The sequence below is a fragment of the Aquila chrysaetos genome, chromosome 1 (assembly GCF_900496995.4).
Source record: "Aquila chrysaetos chrysaetos chromosome 1, bAquChr1.4, whole genome shotgun sequence".
NCBI classification, from domain to species: Eukaryota; Metazoa; Chordata; class Aves; order Accipitriformes; family Accipitridae; genus Aquila; species Aquila chrysaetos.
In genome coordinates this window covers 68,010,089-68,031,863 of record NC_044004.1, presented here as the reverse complement: position 1 = coordinate 68,031,863, position 21,775 = coordinate 68,010,089, and the positions used below count along the sequence as shown (strand labels likewise).

Sequence of the window (21,775 nt, the reverse complement as noted above, 5' to 3'; positions counted from 1 at the left end):
ACTGAGCTTCTGGGACAGCTCTTGTGGGTTGATACTCCTTTACAGCCCACGCAAGCAGCCTTCCTCTTCTGCAAGACAAGCCTGGTTGTGCCTGCAAAGGGAGCAGGAACTTAGAGACTGCTCCTGCCTACTGCAGGAGGGTGAGAAAGCATGAGGAGCATTGAGTGCTGGTGGATGGTGCTGTCTGTCAGGTTACAGTGCATGGGAGGAGGTGTTTGGGGAAGCGGTTTCTCTCTAAACAGCTATACTCCCACCTTCTCTGAGAAGGGAAGAAGTGACAGGCTAACTGGAGTCATTTTGTGGACTGGCACTGACTGGTAAGTTACCTATTGGATCTTGTTGACTTGGCTGATAAAGCAGCAAACAGCTGTAAATGCACTTGCTAGTGGATTTAGTCTGTGCCTTTGTGGTCTGCTCTAGGAAATGTTGGTTTGGGCCCCTTAATCTATGACCTATCACTTATTTCTTTTGAAGAATATGGAGCTGGAAAAGTCAGGATTATCACCATTCTGTACAACTACTGTGCCTGAGCAGGTGGAATTAGGAGGTATACCCGAAGCCGAAAGCCTGCTTTAAGGTGTTGTTGTAAATGTTGGATACAGTGATCTTCTGAGGTGATGATGGCAATGATTATTTTATTGCTGCTGTTGCCAGTTTTACATTCAAGTTAATTCTTTGACCTTTCCATAGGTGCAGCAAATAGAACAGGAATAGCGTAAGCAGTTGCAGACCATCTGCCCAAGGCACGTGTGCACATCGGGTTAAACATTTCTTAAAGCATTCCTGAGACTTTGACATCCATAAAGCTGGCTAAGATACTGTTACCTGAGACATGACCTCTTTATATTGATTCACTTATGACTTACATTTTCTGTAGTTTGCCTGCCAGATTTTAAAATTGAGTATATATTCCTTTCGGGTAGGTTTGGATAGATCAGAGACATAAAGAAAAGAAAGGATTTTTTTTTTTTTTTTTGTGCCCTTTAAATAGTACATTCCTATCATCATAATCTGCCAGGATTAGAGGAGTAGAGGGATGAAAATTAATTTAAGAGTCAAGACAGAAGTTGAAAGAGGAAAGAAGGTGTAATTTTATGTTAATGAATATTTAACTTAAATTCCTAATTAACTTTTCTTGGAAATTTTACATTTTAACATAGCCCTAGTTCTTAAGGAAGGTGCAAGTGATAATAACAAATATATTCAAGTGATCCTTAGCTTATTTCCTTATACTGGGAAAATTTTATTTTTTTTGTCTGCTGATCTGTTATCCATGTTTTAAAAAAAAAAAAAAAAGTGTTGTTTTGAGTTCCCAAGTTATAAATAAACTAAGTTAACAATGAATAGCAGTGTAAATAATGTTTTTGTTCTATAAATAAGTACACATCTTTTTGTAGCTTTTCATGACAAGCACTGGCTTCTCAGTACTGGAAAACAGTGCAGCAAATGCCTCCCTATTTTGTCTAGTATTGTGCATATTTTAATTACGAATTTCGTTTTTATTTCTGTCAGTCAGAACAGCAGCTCTGTAATACACTGTTAAATTTACCATTCACATCTTGGTTGACAGTTTCTGTTTAAACACATACAAACTCACATACGTGGTCATTTCAGTGAGGATGAAATACTCCTTCTATATTTTTATATATGGGCCTGGTATGAAGCTCCATGAGAATGACCAAAGACCTACCAAAATCCCTCTTCACCAAGAAATACTCAAGAGCCCCGTTGTTTAACCCAGACACAGAAGCAAAGGAGGTGACAAATCATAAATACCTGTATGGCAGGCAAAATTCTGCGGAGGAGCATCTGTTAAGAAAAGTTTAAGTTGCCCAAAATGAGAAACATCTTTTTTGGAAGGAGGGGAGGCTTGTTTTTCTTGCAATGAAAGAGTTACTGGCATATCATACCACTGGCAGCAGTGGAATCTGTTTGCTGGCAGTTGCTGAGAAAACATCCCATTTTGATTTAAAGATTATTTTCTGCTTCAAACAAATTCCTATAATGGTTCCTGTGGTTAATGCTGCACAGGAGCGTAGCAGACCAAGTGATTTGCAGTCAGCCTTGCTGGTTTATAAACCACAGACTTTTCTGCATGTGGGTTTGGTTTTGTTTTTTTTTTGATTCTCTCTTTCTGTTAGATCAAGGTGCTATGGTTTTCTGTTCAGCATACATTCACTGCCTGATGATCTTACTTTTCACTTTTTTTGTGTAAAAGTTCAACGAATAAGCAGCTTGTCGTTAGATATTTATTTTTAACCTTCTGACCATTTAACTGCTCAGTTGCTACCTTTAAATGCTTTTAAATGATTCCACTAACTGTGGTGCTCTTACCTCCTGGCAGCTAGCATCATCCTCTTGAGTTGTGCTCTGAGGAGGCGTCATAGCTTTCTCCCTCACTTTGTCAGTATAGAGGAAACTGGCAGAAACAATTTAAACTTCTTAAAGTTTTCCAATATAGAAGGACTATTCGGTGATTTCTGCGAGCAGTTCTCCACTCTGACTTGTGAGAATCCTTGCTGTCATCAAGGAGAGATCCTTCAGTCCTCAGGTGCTTCTGCTGTGTCCCAGGAAACTGTTTCTGGTGCTTGATCCAATTATAAATCCAAATTACTGTTTCCTTTCAGCCCCTAAGAATTTCCAGGAAAGTTTTGGGAGCCTGACAAAATTTAAAAAACCTGAGTATCCTAAAAACTGCTGTGGAGACGCCTGGTAACTGCTTGAGTAGTTAGGATATATATTGCACAGGCTGCCAGGTGGGCTAAGTCCTTCCTAGAACCACAGTTCAGCTCCTGTTTGGGGCATTTGACTGCCCTGGCTCTCTTTTGGTGGGAGTGGAGGCAGCTCAGAGAATGAATGGTTCTTCAGCTGCCAAAAGCATTCCCAAGGCCTTGGGATGAACTCTTCAGGATATCTCTTTGCTGGGCTAGAGACGTGGCAGAAGTTGCTCTGGTGTCCTTCCCCCACTCTCTAGCTCAACACAAGGGTCTCCTGTGTCGTGGTTAGCCCGGTACCGCTGTATGCTTTTGAGAGGCAAAGTTGTCAGGTTTCCTTTTTCTTTTGCTCCCACCAAAGGTGGACTGAAGAGTGCTTGAAGTGTTGTTGACAAAATCAGGAAATGGATGCAGAAAGAAAAAGTTTGGGCCACAAGAACAAGTGCTCTGAAGTTAGGAAGTATCTGTTGTATGGATGACTGTGCAACATGCAGTTTGGCCCAGACTTGCCAGATATTTGGGTTTCCAGTTAGCTACATAGGTTAGCGTGCTGCTGTGGCTGTTTAAAAATCTGGGTTGCTCTGGTTACAGTGAATTGGCAGGATGACTCCCACAGTAATCCCTGCATGGCTCCGGGGGTGGGTGGGAGCAGACAGTGCTGTTCAGATTTGTGTTGTGCCAGTTCTCTAATACATCCCTCTTGTGTTTTATGATAAGAGCTTTTTAGAAGTGTTCCAGAAGGCTGGTTTAAGCCTGCAATGTTTTATCTGAAACTTTTCACATTTGAAGGGGGAGGGGGGGAAAGAGAGGGAAAGCCTTGTGTTGTGTCTAAGGTGGGCTTCCAGGGAGCTTTGCGTGGATGGATTCCTGGCAGCTCAGCCCCGTGGCTGTGCTAAGCCCAGTCCTCGGCACGATTTACTCTGTGGGTCTGCCTTAGGACTGAGACCAAAAGGATCCCACCTGCTCTTCCACACCTCCAACGCTCTTGCCATCTTTTCTGTGCTGCTGTTGCGTTCAAGAAGTTCTAACCTTTACTGAAATTTCAAATATTTTTTAAATTTTACGTCTTGTTTGCAGCAAACCCAAACCCAACCCTGCTCCATCTCTGGTGAAATTTCATGTGAACTAGGAACTGTGTTTGCTGGCCAGATCTAATAAGCTACAGTTTTCTTATAATAGCATACTGTGTCCTTTTCCTTTCTCTTTAGTATGGCTTTGAGGCTGTTTATCTTAAGTGTACTGGTTGATGCTCAAAACCAACTAAACCTCTTGTTTCTTGACTTTACACCACTTGATTTTCTAACTTAGGTTAACTTAAGGTTTTCTTAATGTACTTAAATGTAAATATTTGGAAATACTTATATCAATGCCTAATGGCTTTAACTGTGTGTTAAAAGATTGTTTTTTGCTACTCAGTAGTCTATTCTGCTGTTGCTTGTAGTGTTTCTTGTTGCAGAAATTTTTGTGTCCCCAAATGAAAATCGTTTGTTCTGTGTCTCATTCTGGTGTTCAGTCATTGAGACTGTCAACCTGATCTGCAAGACTGGCATAAGTAAAACAGTTGCAGTTTGGCTGCACCCTGTAAATTTCTGAAATTTATGCATTTGTTTTACGTTTAATTTTCCTGACAGTGGATTGAAATAAGGGATAGATATTTTGAAACCTTGAATGAACTCAGAGATGTGATTTTTTTGAGTCAGGACATAAGACTCCTAACTTTCATACTTCTCCTTTATTTTACCCCAGAGCTTGCTTGCTTTTTTCTTTTTATTGGTCATGCTAAAGTGACTTGTCAGTCTGGCTACAGAAACCTAACCCATTCTTTTTTTTCTTTAGGCACTCAGTGTTACTGAAACTCTGATCAAACCTTTGGAAAGATTTAGGAAAGAGCAGCTAGGAGCTGTAAAGGTTTGTCCCTCATTTCCTTTATGATAAGTTTGTTTAATTTCTCTACTTGGATTGCATTGCAGTAATGACATGTATTTGGCAGAGAGATGGTGGTGTTTATATTTCATGTATTCACACTTTTTTTTCTACTTTGAGAACTTGCTTCAGAAACAAATGGAAACTATGTTTCAAGAAAAGAAGAATGTGTCCTTTCCCTTCCTTCTCTCCTCCCCCTGCCTTATCTCTTGTGTCTGGATTAGGAGCAATCCTGCTAACAGCATGCCTCCCTTCCTAATTGGTTATCTGTTCTGCTTTGTATTTGCTTGCAGTTGGACAATCAAAGACTGAAAAATATTAACTACCCAAAGAAGCTTGCTCATCCATATGCTTTTAACTGTATTTTTGCAACATGGAAAGTGACAATTGCCTTTTGTTTTTGTTTTGAATAAATAACTCATTGCCTCTGGAACAAAATGGGGATGGAGAGGCTAAAGACAAGATCTCATTCAAAATTTTTTTTTTTTGTGAAAGTGTTCAGTAATTTTTTTAAAGATTGTCACTATGTTGTGTATATTAAAAAAAAAAGGCAAAGTAGTTTTCATATGTTTAATACAGGCTAGATTTGGATAAAAATAACAAGGACAAGTTTGTCCTCTTTCTACCTTCCTTCTTCCAGTGAGAAATTTAAATGCTTATTAAAAAAAAAAAAAAAGAAGGAAAAGAAAAAATCCCAGCTATTTAACATAGTTTTCTGTTGCAAAACCCAATTCATACATTTTTAAACTACCACTCTGCAGATGTTTTATTTTATAATTTCATGACTTCATAAGCAGTGATATTTAATAGCTAAGATAATGTTTCAATTACAAGAATGCTATACATTTTGACTTTAGCAGGAATGACTAACATGTTCTGAATATGATTTCAGTGTTCATGAATGCAAAATGCTCTGTTGATCATAAATCATTACAGTTCAATGGTACAATGAGCTTTGTGTAATTTTATGGACTTCTGAGAAGTATATCAGACGTCCCAACCAACATACAATAAAAACTTGGTCTGTAATATAGGGATTCTTCCAAGGAAAAAGAGAATTCATTCTAAATGGAACTTATTGTCATAGAAGCAGCTGTAATGCATGGATTATTTGGACAGTATTTTTGGTGTTAAAGAACATTGCTGTTTTGGGGGTGAGAACTCCTAATACTTTAAATTATCTCATGATCTTCACTCTTTTCTTAGTCAGAATTCGGTCCCTGATGTTTCTAACATGACAAGTTACATTCACACAGTCTCCATCTTGCGTTTTGTTTGGATGGATATTTCTTCCCTTGTGTCCCTGCATACTGTTTCTGTGAAGTTGAAGCTCTTATTTGTGATTTAGCCATTTTTTTTGGACAGGATTCTCAGTGACCTTAAATTGAACAGTCTTGCATAATTGTCTAATATTTAAATAAAAATCCTCTAAAAATATTTAACTCTTTGAATATTCTTAATTGCATATTTATTCAAGATAATCAAAATACTGACACTGGAAATATAATATTGCTTAGCTCTGAAAACCAAGTTATGGCATCTAGTAGTGAAATATATCTGGAACATTGTGTAGTATTTGCATTACGAAAAATTTAGATTCTTACCATTACAAAATAAAAGTTGAATCTGCTGCCTCAGATTTTCCTGTATCTTACATCCCCTGCTGATGAAATGGTCTGAGTTAGGCTTAAGAAGATAAAGAAGAAAAAAAGTTTAGCTCCATAGTGCTGGAAGCTGAGACCCTTATTGAATTATCCCTTAGTAAAAGTTGTTGCCTTTCTAATCACAAACTACATGTGTAAAGTGTCTGGCTTTGCCTATTTAGAAATCAACAGCACTCTTTTTTTCAGGCAGCACTCAAATGTTGACCAGATCAATGGAAATTTTGCTAATACAAAGATTCCATGCCCCGCCCCCCTCCCTGCTTTCTTCCTGATTTCCCATATGCTAATATGTTATCTCTAATCACACTAATACCATATGCATATCTTAATGTTTCTCAGTTGGTATTGTGGCTGCCTTTTTAAAGGAAGTTCTTAGACTCATAATGGAGAAAAAACCAGCATTTTTGGTGGAAGTTCTTGCTGAGAAGCAATCCTAAACAGCTTAGATCCCTTCTTTAATAGAATGCCACCGTGAGAATGCAGTCATTCAGAGAATAAAATCGTGTATCACTTAGAATTCTATATGTAATATAGTATTAAAAAGGAAAGGTTAAGAGAAAAAAACCTGAGCAAGTATATCTGTAGAGTCTAATCAGTATGTTAGGTAGAATACATTTAAATGAAATTCCAAATTGACAGATGATGGAAAAATAATTTTAATTGAACTGGTATCTTTCTGATGAGTAAATCTGTCCGTTCTTGAATACATAATTAAATACTTGATTTTACTTATTTTAGATTATTTTCAACTGCAATTAGTTATACTAAAAATAGCTTCAAAACTGGTTGGTTGATTTAATCAATACTTATTTCTGTCTTAACACACACAGTTAGGAAACTAGAACTGAAGAAACAAAAGGGTTGTTTTGCAGTGTCTTCTACTAAATTAGATCCAAGAACTCAGATTTCCTAGAAACATTTAATGGCTATCCCTCTTCCAATACATTGCCTTTGGTGGTCAGAGAAATGGATTTGCACATGTAAATGATATTCATATGTGTCTGTGAGAGTTTCTCTTTTGCTAGCATGATTTTATGTTTTATGAGATTTTTCTTTATTTTAAAAAGTCTTTTTTTCCACGGGCGCAACAACAGCCTGGTAGAAGCAGGAATTGAGCACAGAGGTCTTCATGTGGCTTTAAAATCAAGAAATCGTGTGGAATATGGAGCTGTGTGTTCGTTTTGGGTTTTGAACTGTGGGAACTTTTCCCCTGTCAATTATAGAAAGTTCTTTTTTTCAGTGACACTGAAATTTCCCTTGAAGTCCTCTATTCGAAAACAAGATGATGTGGATGACCCCTGAAAATAATGAAAAATGCAATAAAAAAAGAAGAGGTTTTTTTTGTTTGGTTGGTTGTTTTTTTTTTACTTGGAAGATGTAAACATTCATATGATGAACTTCACCATAATGGTGCAATGGGATTTAATTTCAAGTTAGCCTTTAAACTAATTTTAAAAATGAGTTGGAAACATACTTTTCCTTAGTTTTTGGAGCTATGATAGTTTGTTTTTCTTTGTTTCTGATTAAGTAGAATTTTAAAAGAAGAAAGAAGGAGGCTTTTCTTACATTTTTATATATAAATGAATGTTACTTTTTTTCTGTGTCTAGGAGGAAAAAAAGAAGTTTGATAAAGAGACAGAGAAGAACTACAGTTTGTTAGAAAAGCATTTGAATTTATCAGCTAAGAAGAAAGAGCTACAATTACAAGAGGTATTGTTGCCTCTCTTTTTATGCAAGCTAAAGGCTTTTGAGTTAAGTAAATATATGTTATGCAAATGCAAAAAAAGCATTCATAGTAGTAAAGAAAAATTTGTGTCAACTGGAAAGGTTGGTGAGAAAATCAGTATTTGCTGCACTTAGTGGTGTACCCCTACCGTTTTCTGAATCGAGGGCTTTACTTGGTGTGTGTATGAAGTACTGAACATCATGTTAGGTTTTTTATATAGTTGAGGGAATAGCAAAGTGCAAGTATATCGTGAAAAACTCTGCATTTCTTATGAGGCTTTACCATATATGTAATTTGCATTGCATTGTATGTATTGACTAAGTGTCCTGTATTAAAGCTTAATGCAAAGTACAGCAGGACTTGTATTCTTGAAGGAAGTGTTTTTGTGCCTTTTTTTTTTTTCCTTCTCATGTTTTGAAGATCTGTTGTTTTTCAAGTAATGCTACAAAAAAGTTTGTTGACAATTTATAACTTAAAACCAGATCTGTTTTGCCTGGCATTCTTTCTGTCCCTGTGGGTTTATTGTCATCATCCTTATTTGTAATAGCTTTTATTTCTGGAGCAACAGCAAATAGTACATGAGAAGACTGCAGAGAAATGTTGCAGGCACTTGCTGTAGGCAGAAGGATTTTTTTTTTTTTTTTTTCCAGAGAAATGTAATTATGTCAGATTTGTTAATGCTTAGTCTATTAATACCTTGTATCATTAAACACTTAATGTTTTCCTCAGAGATAACTCTTCTCCCTGCCCTCTACCCCACCCCAAATAATCTATGCCATTTTTCATTAAAAATGGTTAATGTAACTGGCAAGTTAGCTAGGAAATTAAGAACCTTAATTGTTCTTGAGTTCACTGTATTTGCGACATAGGCCTGCATATGCATAAACAAGGGTCTTTTGGGGAGTTGAGTTGTCCCGGTGAAGTTAATGGGAATTGCTCATGTGTCAGGACCTATACTTATATCAAACTGATCAGCTCCCAAAGAACTCGATGCAGAAAAAATGAAAAAGTGTTAATTATGATCTCTTGATGATATCAAGAACCATATTTCAACGTCTGAAGTGAGACCTAACCTTAAGGGAAAAATACAAAATGCCTGCAAAAGGCTATATCAAATGCAGTCTGAAGTTTTAAAGCATGTGTGAAGACTAGAATGAGCAAATAGTTTTGTTTTAAATGTCCTTCAAAGTTTAATGAACAAAAATTCTGAAATTCTTCAGTCAGGCTCTTTCATTTGTGCATTTAATTTTGGAGTATAAATGTATAAGCAATTAAAAAAAAAAAAAGGACTTGCAGTATGTTGTCAGAGTGCTAAATAGGAAAAACTTTCTTGTACAAGCTTAGAGAATAGGTATATATAATTACATGGGAGCTTCCTAATTTGGTATTATACATGGCTAGTTGTGTCAGCTCCTGACTGGAGTAAATAAAGGATGCAGGTATAAATTTGACAAAAATTTGATGAAAAACATGCCATGTTGTGGAGTGTGTCTTACATTAACATAGCCTTTGACCCTTTGACTCTCTTAGTGGAGGGATATTCCTGAAAATTCACTGAGGCGCATGGTGTGTGTCTTATTTCTGTATTTCTTCAGCAGTACACAAAGTACAACGCAACAGGAAGCAAACTTGCTGGGTGCACGGGGAGGCTCATGCCTCAAAAAACTGACAAGAGATGTGAATTTATTTACAGGGGAATTGAGAAAAATTAGAAAATGGCTGTGTTGGGTATTGCATTCTTGGCGGGGGGGCGAGGTGGCAGGCAGACAACCAAAACAATAAACAACCAAAAAACAGAGAGACATAGAAACAGGCTTACATGAGGCTTTGGTGTATATAGTGCAGTCTTACTATCGATTAGCCAGATGTCCTAGTAGACCCACTTGATGGTCTTTTTCTGTGGCTACCCTTCAGTACCTGTGTATATATATCATTAGAAGCTTTGCTGACAACTCAGACAATTCCTATGTTGCATGGTTTGTAGGATGCATTGAAATGGCTTGGCTTTTTGAAACACGGTTTTCTTACTGATGTGCATGTCAGTGCTTTATTGTTTTAATGGCATTTGTTGTTATGCCCCTTTAACCACTGACAGTTTTCTAGCACACAGCAGCAAAGCAAAGCACGTCTTAAGGCAAAACTGTCTTAAAGCTAATTTGACTTATCCTCTTAAAGCATAGCAGTCACTGTTCTGCCTGAAGGGTATAGTTGCAGTATTTAAGAGAGAGTGTGTGATAGAAAGTCTGGTCCTTTCACATAACCCTTTCTCTACTGCCTTTTGTAATTAGTGTAGAAGCATTTGATATTAACACATGGTCAAAGACTAAGTGTTAATCACTTAGAGTATCCCTTTGTAGCCTTTCTTTAGTGTATTTTAATAAAGGTTTCTGTTACCCAGTTCTTGAAGTTTTATAGTACAATGAGGGCATATGTACCTTAAATGATAACTTAATGAAATAATACATATATGCTAGAAAGTTAAATGTTTATCCTCAGATGAATGGCAGCTGAAATAAAACTGTTGACTATGAATATGTGTTGGCATTTCAGCAAAGCTGAGCTAAAAATCAGCTGCAGCTAATAAGGTTGCATTTTTAAATATTTGATGCTCTGTGGAAACTTGTGAAGTGTCTTACAAATGAGTAAACTTTTTTTTATTGCTTTTCTTGCCAATCACAGTGAGCACAGGGGTGGGATGGGTACAATAGCATTCTGGCTATTTACAGCAGTTATTTGGTTTAGAGAGTAAAGCTTACAGTATCAGCAATGTGGTTTTCAACAGTAATATTTTCTTCCTTACTTTGACTGGAGAGATGATTTCCCCCTTTTCTAATGGAAGATGCTGCTAGCCCCCTCTCTCTGGGCAGGCACCTTTTCAACGCTATTAAAGCAGTGCACACATACCTGCTCTTATGTATTTGCCTTTGATTCCATAGAAAAGAAGCTCGAAGTGTTATTGGAATGTTTCTAAAAATTTAGCCTCGTGATTCAGATGAACATATGTTATCTAGTAAAAGGGAATTAATTACTGCTGCCATTTAAAAGTAAATGGATGAGCTGTGTTGTAAAGGAACAAATCCCAGTCTGGAGAAAATTATCTTATCGCTTGCCACTTGTATGCTATGCATGTGTCATTTTGAAGTTGTCTGCAAAATGTCTTTGAAACTTCATTAGCTGTATCTTCTGTGTGCAGGCAGATAACCAAGTGGAGCAGAATAGAAAACATTTCTATGAGCTGTCACTGGAGTACGTATGCAAGTTGCAAGAGATACAGGAGCGGAAGAAATTTGAGTGTGTGGAACCTGTAAGTACCGGTGAATTCAGCCTACCCTGTCATTCATAAGGGATGGAGAAGGAATGCAATTGGACAAAAGCCAAGGAGCTCTGTTTTCTGGGAAAACGTATGCAGTTGTGTGACTTAACAGAATTTAAAGTACTCTTGTTATATCTGTGCAAATTCCTTGTAGAGATACACTTAACCAGGCATCTTAAAGCTTACCTCAGTAATTACAGTTGATTTGGATCCATTGATGTTGGTTTTCAGAAAATGTGTGAAACCTTGTACTGGAGAAACCTCAATGTATGGTGTGAGTTAGAATAGAGGATTCAAGAAGATGATGTTGGGGTCAGACTTTTTGCATTTGTTTGGTTTTTTTTTTTTAACCACTGAAAGGTTATTCCTGAGTAACGTAAGGAATTTTGTTTTCAATATGAAGGTTGCACATAGAGGCCTGTTAGTGAATAAGTGCAGATATAAATTAATTAAGAGGGTGCTGCTGGCTAAAAGCTCATAAAAAAAAAAAAAAGTCTAATATGTTTTATTTCAATTGCAATTGAATCTGTGCAGAAATCAAGAGGTTCCAGTGAATTTCGGTGAAAATCATACATGTACTGACCAGACTTAATTAAATCTCTGCGAAGAGCTTGTTCTAAAAATTTCTGAAATGTGCATTAGCTTTGTAGTATAAATGCAACTTTATGAAACAACAAGAGAACAGTAAGTATAATACTGAGATAAAGGGAGGATGGATTGTAGAAGTGACTTCCATTCACTCATGCTCTGAAGCCTGTGTTTTTTGGGCCAAGTCGGTCCTTTTATTCTGATAAAATTATTTTAATGTAAAAATGAAATAAAGTCCCAAATGACCCTGATCAAAGTCGTTGGTCATTATGGAGTTAATGAGAGCTGTATATTTTAATATAGCTTATTCCTGTATGAAAAAATTGCTAAAATCCTTAAGTGGGAATAAATTGCTTTAAATACATTAGCATTGTTCAAGGAATGGGAAAATGGTTGTGTGGGACTTTTTTTGTTGTTGATGTGTTGGGATTTTTTTTGTTTGTGTTTTTTTTAAATAATTTTCTAGTTTTTAATTTTTTTTTAAATCCTAAATTGTTCTGGATTCAGTTCTTGTGTTTCAAACTATTTGAAGTTTCCTCAGAGCCAGACTAGAGTAATGAATCTTCAAATTATGTTTTTGAAACACGTCCCTTTCTCTTTCCTGGAAGCTCCCTCTGGATGGGGCTGAACTTTATGTTGCTCAATTTGTATTTGAAGTTTACACTAGGGTAGTAAACTGATATTATTTAGTACCAAATTCTTATTCCCTTTCCCCTTCATAATACTTTAAATTTATGTGGGTTTTGCATTTTTGAAAATGATTTATTTGCATATAACTTCAGACTATTAAATACATTCTTCGGTTTGTTCTCTTTTTAATAAAGAGAGTTGTTCTTTCCTGTGTAACTCGCTTCTTTCCAACAACCTGAACCAAACAGGAGAGGTAGGCAGTACTGCACCTTGTCCCGTTTCCAATATAGTATAACTTGTTCATTCTTTTAAACTGAAACTCTGAAGTCAGAAAATGCAACGTGGATCATTTGTTGGTTCTGATAGAGGGTCAGATCTGCATACAAAAAGCAGTGATCGGTAGAGTTACTGGAGGGAAAGCTTTCATCTTTGAACAAACCAGTTAGCTCTGTTATGACAGTCATCTCAACGTGGTCATTAGCAGGGAGGGGAATGACAAGGGAAATGGTGACTAAAAGACAGAATGCTCATTACCTCCTTCTGCGCAAATATTTATTCCAGACATCATTGGTATCAGAGGAAGTGTAGGAAAACCATTACATAGGAAAGTTTAGGAGATAGACAATGTATATTGCCTACAGTCAAATTTAAAGTAGAGATCAGTTGTGAAATTCCAGAGACAGGACCACCCAAAAATGTCTATACACATAGCTGCTCATTTGGATCTAAATAGTTATTAATAAATTGTAGGCATTAGTGGAAATTTATTTAAAAATAATAATTTTGTCATTTCTGATCTTTCTGAAAAAGGCTACATGCAGCAATCATATTCGGGTAAATGGAGTTTTTCATTCTGACAAGTCTTTTGTTTCTATTTCAGGTGCTATCATTTTTTCAGGGTTTGTTCACTTTCTATCATCAGGGATATGAACTTGCTAAAGACTTCAATCATTACAAGATGGCCCTGCAGATAAATATACAAAATGTAAGTTGAGATTGATATCTATGCCTTGTCTAATTTTTTGAGTGAAATTGCACACTTAAGTTACTTTATATACAGTATCTGTATTGCCAATCCTTTCCTCGGTGTTGGTGCATTGCCTTGTGAACTTTGGGGATGTAGTGCCATCTCCTGGCTAACCAACCACATCACTGAACCAATCGTTGCTAATTCCAGTGAATTCTTAATTTCTAATACTCCTCTAAAAAACAAACACCAAGTAAAGGGCCCCCACTCCTTTTTCCATTTTTTTATAGAGATGTAACACAAGGATTGTAATGAGAGAGTTTAAAAATGAATGAAGTCTGTTAAGACAGGTTCTCAGTGTTTTAGATGTGTTTGAAATCGAGTATTTGGTGGTTGTGTCTGAGGGTCATTGCTTGATAGGGCTATATTATCCATAAATAAGAAAAGGAAAGAAAACCAGCTGGGTTTATCAGGTGTTTTTTTGTTGTTTTTTTAGTTGGTGTTGTTTTTTTTTTTTTTTTTTTTTTCATCTCTGCCAGCAGAAAGACTTGGAGTTTCCATTTGTCTTGAAGCAGCCCTTTTAGGCAAGAACATCCCTGTTGGTTTGGGGTGCAGAACTGTATAAGGAGACCTGGTGTTAACACCCATGGCATATTTGACAAAATAATGTGTTCCTTGAACGGCAGGCTAACTGGGGCCGACCACTAGTTAGTGTACCCTCCCACCAAATTGCCCAGTATGATCTGCTTAGAACTGGGAGAGCAGCAAGCAATGTGACAGGATGAAGCAATGAGACTGACAGAGTCACTAGTCAGATGATCTATTTGCTTCCTTGAGATTTGTTGAAGAACAAAACTTGCTCAGAGGAACTTGGATGTGCCAGAGGCCTGTTGGTGGGGAACAAACCACGTACCTTACTGCCAACAAGCAATTCATGATGGTGCATCTGTTTTGTTGACCTCTAAGGGCATCTGGAATTAAGACACAGAAACTACTTCTCAGAGGCTGCAATCTATTTTTAGAAATGGCTTAAATAGCAGGCAGTAGCAGGGAGATGGAAAGGCGGAAGAGAGGATTAAGGTAGCTGTAATACACAGTGACATGATTCGTGTGTTATGATACCATTCCTTTAATTTTCTTCCCATATGTTTAAGTCTCAAGTTTCCTCTTGAGCTGTTGTTTGGTTTGGGTAGGGGAACTGAGCAGTGGTAACTTCATAAGCAGACTTCCATGGCAGAAGTCAGTGCTTCTGGAGGAACTTTCAGGACAGACTTGTTTCTTCAGTATGCTTAGCTTAACAGAATGAGGAGCAGCATGGAGCCGCAGTGGATAGAGGGGAGCTGATGCAAGATGAGCAGGAAATGAAATGTGAGAGGGAAGCTACGATACAGTTTTGAAGAGCGGAATTTCAGACTACAGATGGAAAAGAGCCAGTGAAGTGGTCTGAAGAAGTGATGAGCAATAAGAAAGCAAACTAATCTCAACAGCTGCATTTTCAATTGACTGAATGGTATTATAGTGTGCCCCAGGAAATCTAAAAGAGATTGAGCATTGCAGCTCAAGTTTTATGAATAGACAGAAAGAATGACCTGGATTTCAAAAAGCTGTAGAGAGAAAGGAGGCAAGGCTTAACAGCGATCTGAGGTAAGAGGAGAATAGAAGGAAGCATCTGGAAAGATCATGAGAGGACATGACATTCTCCACTATGTTGAAGATTAACAAAACATCCCAAAAGAAAAATGAGCTAGGGCCTGGCTGTGGTACAGCTGAGCTGCTGGCAGACCACTGGATTGACATGTTAGTAATTGAAGGGTACAAGATTCAGTACAGATTGCCTAGCTGGATAGGGAGAGTGATTTGAGAGTTGCCAGCATAGCTGTAGTAATTGCCTTCCTTTTCATTCGGGTTGTCTTTGCTTTGAGAATTATGCTGTGGATTTCTTCTCCACACCCTGCCCCAGACCCTGCCTTCCCCTCATTCCCTGCCAGAATGAAAAAGAAAAAAAATAAAAATCCCAGCCTTGTACCCCAAGCTCCAGTAAGCTGATTCTTCAAACAGTCTTAATCTCTTGTAGAAATCCTGCATCTCCAACTAGATTCCCCCGCACTCCCAGGACTTTTCTCTTGTTATCTCAGTTCTGTGCCCAACCCCATACAAGGATCCTTGTAGCTTTGATCATGCTCTCCTGCCCTGCAAGCAAACCTGGTCTTCCCTGGGAAGAGGAGGCGTAGCGACACTGGTGCAGTGACTGTGGTTGACCCCTGGTGAAGCTTAACTTTATCACAGCACAAAGGGAGATAGAAATTTTCTTGAGGTTTTTGAAGCCCGTGGTGCTCCATCCCACCATTCCCAGGGTGCATTTCACACACTCGATTTGTGATCACTGCACAGTCAAGACAAAGATCCTGGCAGGATCATTTAAAGCATCTAACCTCAGAGTGATCAGTGCTCAGATAGGAAGGTGTAGGTATGAGCAGTCACTATCAATTGTTTTGCCTTTGTGCTGAGTACAGGGTATATTTTTTTAATGCAGCTCTTCTGGGTAATTATGAAAAGGAGCTTAGAAAATTGTTTGGAGCCTTGGAAATGAGTTTATGTGCAGGGTCTAACTCCAAATTTTGCAAGCAGATGTGACCTGAAATTGAGATGATGGATATGGGGAGGGTTCAGGGCAGTTGTTTTGCCTGGAGGTAAGGTAGCAGTTGTTCTTAGTCATCACCTAAAGAATATCTTCAGCTTTCCTCTATAAAACATACAGGTATAGGTGGCTGCTCTGACCAGCTTGCATGGGCTGTGTTTATGCCTATGAATAAACTGCTTCCAAGCATAAATCTGGAATTTGCATGTACATGGTCAGTCAGGAGCATAGTGTTAACTGTCTATGTACAAGAATGGATACTTGTTTGTATTCATGATATTTTTGTCAGTGTATGCGACTGTATGCTTGTACTGGGGAAAAAAATAAAATAGGTGAGGCAGCATTTTTCAGAAGCTTACCCATTTTCAGAAAAATAAAGGTGCTGTCAAAAAGCAGCAAGACACATAAGCATGCATCTGGAAGTATGTGCATTCCTCAAAACACATGTACCGACTGGGAAAAATACCAGCTTGGAATTTAAATGTATGTTTTCAGTTTGTGCGATTTGGCAAGTGTGTATGTGGAGAAAACTAGGTATTACTTTGATTGTTTTGGTTTTGTTATTTACTCATTGACCAATTGCCAGTGTTTTTCAGACCAAACTGAAGTGTTTCTTGTGTCAGGTGTGAGCTGCTCTTTTATTTTGTGTAGTCCTATTGTATAATTTGTGGATGGTGTGGTTACTTTCTGATTGGTTTTGGTAATATTCTAATAAATATTTCTCCTGTGGCTGCTTGCGAACTGGAATGAGTGACATTCAGGAATAATAATCAACTGGACTTTGGGGTTGTTTTTGGTTTGGTTGTTTTGGGGTTTTTTTTGGTGGTGTGGGTTTTTTGTTTGTTTTTTTTTTTTTTTTTTTTCATGCTTCTGCTTGTGTGTGATCAAAACATTTGGCATGTGTATAGTCTCAACATGTATATATTGTTGGTGACCTTCCTGTCACTTTTTTCTCAATAACCACAGAAAATCTTTTCCTTCCTGACAACTAGTAAGAATCTTGTGAATTAAGCCAACTTCTGTAGTAATATTTCTTTAAGGAGACTTGAATATTCAAATCCAAAGTAATTTTGCACTCAGTATTTCACTTCTTTCTGAACAGGTGAACACGTTGCTTTAGAAATCTACTCTGGCAATCTTTGTGTGCTTTACACAGTTACAACAGCTAATATCTAAACCACACTTCAGTGTTGAAGAATATCAGAAGACTTGAAGAGTGAACGTGTATGGAAATTGTGCACTGACTGTCCTAAAATGGCCTGAATCTTTCTCTCATTTTATAAATTATTATAATGCCTATCTGCCAGGAAGAGTAAGTCTTTCTTCCACTCTCTCTACTAATGGGTTTTTGCCATCTTGTTTTAGACACGAAATCGTTTTGAAGGAACAAGGTCAGAGGTAGAGGAGCTCATGAACAAGATCAGAAGAAATCCTCAGGAACATAAAAGAGCAAATCACTTCACGATGGAAGGCTATCTCTATGTACAGGAAAAAAGTAAGGTGTATTTTTATATTCCTGTAGTGGCCATATTGTGCATACAGGCAAGTCTTATTTATAGAGGTAACATGAAGATGCAAAGAATTTGCAGTTTAATAAACAGAGTCATCTGAGTAAATGTTTAAAGTCTCTAATGGCCTTGTTACCGTGGCTTATAAAGAGAGCATGATGCTGAAAGTGTGACAGTTCTTAGCAAAGGTGACTGAACTCAGGGAAGTTTTATTTGACCAAAGCATGTAATTCATGTTATTTTTAATCCCTTACTAATGACCTCCCCTAGAAGTGTCAAACATTTGTTGTCAGACAACAACATGAGTTGTCAAATTAGCCTCTAAAAATTGGGCTAGTTTGGTATGATGAAATTGACTGTCATTTCCCTGGTTCAGTGGTATGCTTTCATGACCTAATTCTGATCATAGGGTCAAATAAAGCAGACTATATGCTAGGTAGCTAGTGTTGAAAATCTTCCTGTGAGGTGCATGTCACACAAATCATATCCTGTCAATACTTTGAACAATTATAAATCCTTCTCACTGTAGTGAAAAAGCCAAATAAGATGCAGAGCTCTTACTGCTCAAGGAATGACCACAAAGTAATTCTTTTTTTTTTTTTTTAAAACATTTTGCATAAATCATATTTTTAGATGTGTGCCCTTATAGAAAGTTTGTTTGCTTATTCTGATGAGAGATTTTACTTTTATGGCATTTAATTGATTACTGTTTAAGTAAAGACTTCTGTAAAATGTTCCACAAATTGAAGACTGTACAACATTCTAGATGGAAACATTGGTATTACAGTGTTCAGAAATAAGTTTTAAGAGAACTAGCAGTAAAAAATAAGAAAAATTGGTGTTCTGTGGCATCGGTTCACTGGTCTTGGTCATCATGAGCTTTAGAATCAGCTGAAAGGATTCAGAAGAGGTGGGTGTGCTTGAAGTGGAGTTGGAGAGGAGCAGGGCAGTGAGACCTTCCAGGTTAGGAGCAGTGAAATCCTCTGTCAGTTTGAGCTGCTCGTGAAGGCCTTCCCTGATACTCTGGGGCAGAGTCCTTCAAAAGAGAAGATTTGTTTGCAGACCTTTTTTAAAAACCAGTAAATTAATAGAAGTGAGGACATAGAGAGGGTCAGAATCCAAGTTTTAACAGTTAATGTTATGGTGCAAATCTCAATAATACTGTGTGCAGTAGGCTGGGCTCTGAAGTAAGCGTATTCTATGTAGGGTGTGCACTGATGAATAGTTAAGAGTGATTTTTGGTGTCAGAAAATATGATCAGACCTTAAACAGTAGGTAATTTAGAGCTTGCAACACAGGTGCCTTAATCTGGCATTACTTAGCTTCAAGTTACCAAGTGTAAAACTGGGTTTCCATGTTCTGCTTAAATAAAGTTTCCAAGGGATATTTATTTCATAGGGAAGAATTATTCTGTCTGTAGTAGGGAGACAAAGATACGTTAACAATTCTTTCAATTTGTCATTAAGGATAAATGTGAAATACTACATATATCAGTTTTTAGAACAGTAAGTACTGGTTAACGTTTGCATTACTTCGTATAATGTTCTTCATAACTTTGTTTTAAATACTGCCTTATTAGGAATTAAGTAGGACTCTTAAGTATCATTTTGGAAAGCAGGAGACGAAAACACAAACTGGAAAAAGTACATACTATTTAATGCTTCCATTTTATGTAGGGCCTGCTCCCTTTGGTTCCAGTTGGGTGAAGCACTATTGCATGTATAGGAAAGAGACAAAGAAGTTCACCATGATCCCATTTGAACACAGATCAGGAGGGAAAGTTGTAAGTATATTTTTATATTCTACTCTTATACTTGTCCTGTATCAAGATCAGAGGATGTGTCAGATAAGATGTGTCAAGTACTTTTCCTTCTCTACCTCCTTGCCTCTTTTTTTCTTCTTTCTTCATGCAATTCAGGCTGCCATTTAAGGACATTAACCTAAAGTAACAGATGAATTAATAGATAAGAATTCTGCAAACTTTTCAGTTGCTTCCTTTTAGAAGACCAGGGAACATGGTACAGATAACATGCAGTGTTTCACCATTTAGAATCTGGTTTATCCATGAGGCATTTAACTTGTTCAAGTATAAATCAGGAAAATATAATAGAGTTAAAAATGTCTTTCTTACCGTGCTCCAGTCAGGTTTTTCTTTCAGAGATGTGAGTACTAGAAGAGGGACTATAAAAGAGGATTTTAATAGGAATATAATTTGTACTGACAACTGAATGTAATTTTGGATATCTTGGATAGCATCTGAAATATTCAAGACCCAAGACTCTGTTGATCTTTAAATGGCTTTAATTTCTTTTGAAATAGCGGGGAATTGAGGGCACTCAGCACCTTCAGAGATGACTCATTAAATGAATTCATTAATATGGATGAAATGCATTTTGTTGCAAGGAAAAAGGATATCTGAAGCTGGAAAATAATACTTGAGTCAATATTCCTGTAAATGCAGCACCCTGCCTTATCTTCAAATTTGGTTAGAAAATCACGTTGTTGGAATTTTATCACAGTATTATATCTCATTAGTTTGAGCAGAGGGGAGATGCCTTTCATCATTTTGAGGGCTGTGTATATTTACAAATATATTGAATTTGGAAGAATCTTTCAAAAGCTCTTGAAAACCTGCCACAGTGAAAATTAGTGGCATTTGGCTCCCTTAATCATTTCAGTACTTCTATGAATTTTTTATCCTGATTTACTCTAATTGTAATAAGCCATTTTAGTTAATATAGTATGTGTGTAAGCATTCGGCATTCTAAAACACTTATGAAGCCATTTCTGCTGTATTAAAAGATCTCCCATTTTGAAACCCACAATGCAATTACTCCTTCAGTGACAACCTCCTGTGTCTGGAGATGTTGAATAAGACAACAAATAATTAAAATGTACAGTTAATCCTGATTAAATCTGGTACAACTCATGCAGCATTCACAGACGAGTTTATTTGATTTCTGAATACTTAAGGGTAAAATATGATCCTAGTGGTGGTTGGCCTTGAAGAAAGGACTGGTTCTGTAAGACAGATTACAGATAGTAAAGAACACTTACTTTGTTCTAGTTACTGTAGCAATAGCCTTTACTACAGAAATTGCTGTGTCTGACAAAATGGGAGAAGTCTGTCACACTTAGTATGCTTATATTGTGATGTGTGCAAAATCTTTATAGCAAAATATTTTTGTTAGTTTAAATTACTGTGGTACTGTGTCATGCTGTAAAGTACCAGCTAAAATAGACTCAATATTTTTGCATTTATGTCCTGTAAATGACCATGGAATTTATGTGCTATTGTGCAGAGACCTGTATGGCAACCATGAGCAAATTCTTCCTCAAGTGTCAGTTTTCAGTATAGCTTTTGCCATTATTTTAATGTAAATTTACCTTTCTTGGTTTGTATAGCGGGCTTACTGAAGCGCTCAATTACTGGGTCAAGCATATAAAAACTTTCTTTTCACAGGGCGATGAGGAACTCTTTGTCCTTACGTATTGTACCAAAAGAAATATAGATACTATTGACAGGCGATTCTGTTTTGACTTAGAAGCTTCAGACAGGTAAGCTCATGAAACACACTAGAAAGGACTCTTTCTAAGTACTAGTTAACATTACTGTAATATTACTGTTGTATTTTCCTCTTATTTTTTCAATGCTCGTTCAGACTGCCAATGTGAAATAGTCACTGGAGGAGCAGGCAAGCACTGCCATGGCTCACTGGATTTTACCTCAGTGGTGTGTAGCAGAAGCAGGGAGGAGCTAACCTGAAATGCAGACATTGTCTGAACTCACATAAAAGAAAAACATAGAAAAAGTTAGAGAAACTATTATGAATTGTGGTTATTGTAGTGAAGAAACCTGGCTTAAATTGAAGTACATATAGCTATAGTGAGAGACTACAATCACAGTAATAAATCATACAGTCATGGCCATATCGTATCACAAATCTGCTTTCCAAAATGATATGTTGCGGAGCATTTATGCTGGATTCTCAGATTGAAAATAAGATCATTAGGATTTTGAGACTTTTTGTGGCTGGTGTTAATCATCCAGTGCATCTTGAACATTGATGCCACTGCTTTTTTGAAACACCACCATTTTGTTGC

At 37.1% G+C, this 21,775-nt stretch overlaps 1 protein-coding gene across 1 annotated transcript in view; it reads left to right on the top strand.

The window, feature by feature from the left end:
* ARHGAP10 (Rho GTPase activating protein 10) overlaps positions 1-21,775 on the top strand; it is a 154,170-nt gene that overhangs the window by 52,319 nt on the left and 80,076 nt on the right. Inside the window, exons 4-10 of the mRNA XM_030006584.2 lie at positions 4,551-4,622; positions 7,910-8,011; positions 11,221-11,331; positions 13,439-13,543; positions 17,529-17,658; positions 19,348-19,454; positions 21,135-21,229. Coding sequence (XP_029862444.1) covers positions 4,551-4,622; positions 7,910-8,011; positions 11,221-11,331; positions 13,439-13,543; positions 17,529-17,658; positions 19,348-19,454; positions 21,135-21,229 — 722 coding nt within the window. The remainder of the gene's footprint in view (positions 1-4,550; positions 4,623-7,909; positions 8,012-11,220; positions 11,332-13,438; positions 13,544-17,528; positions 17,659-19,347; positions 19,455-21,134; positions 21,230-21,775) is intronic.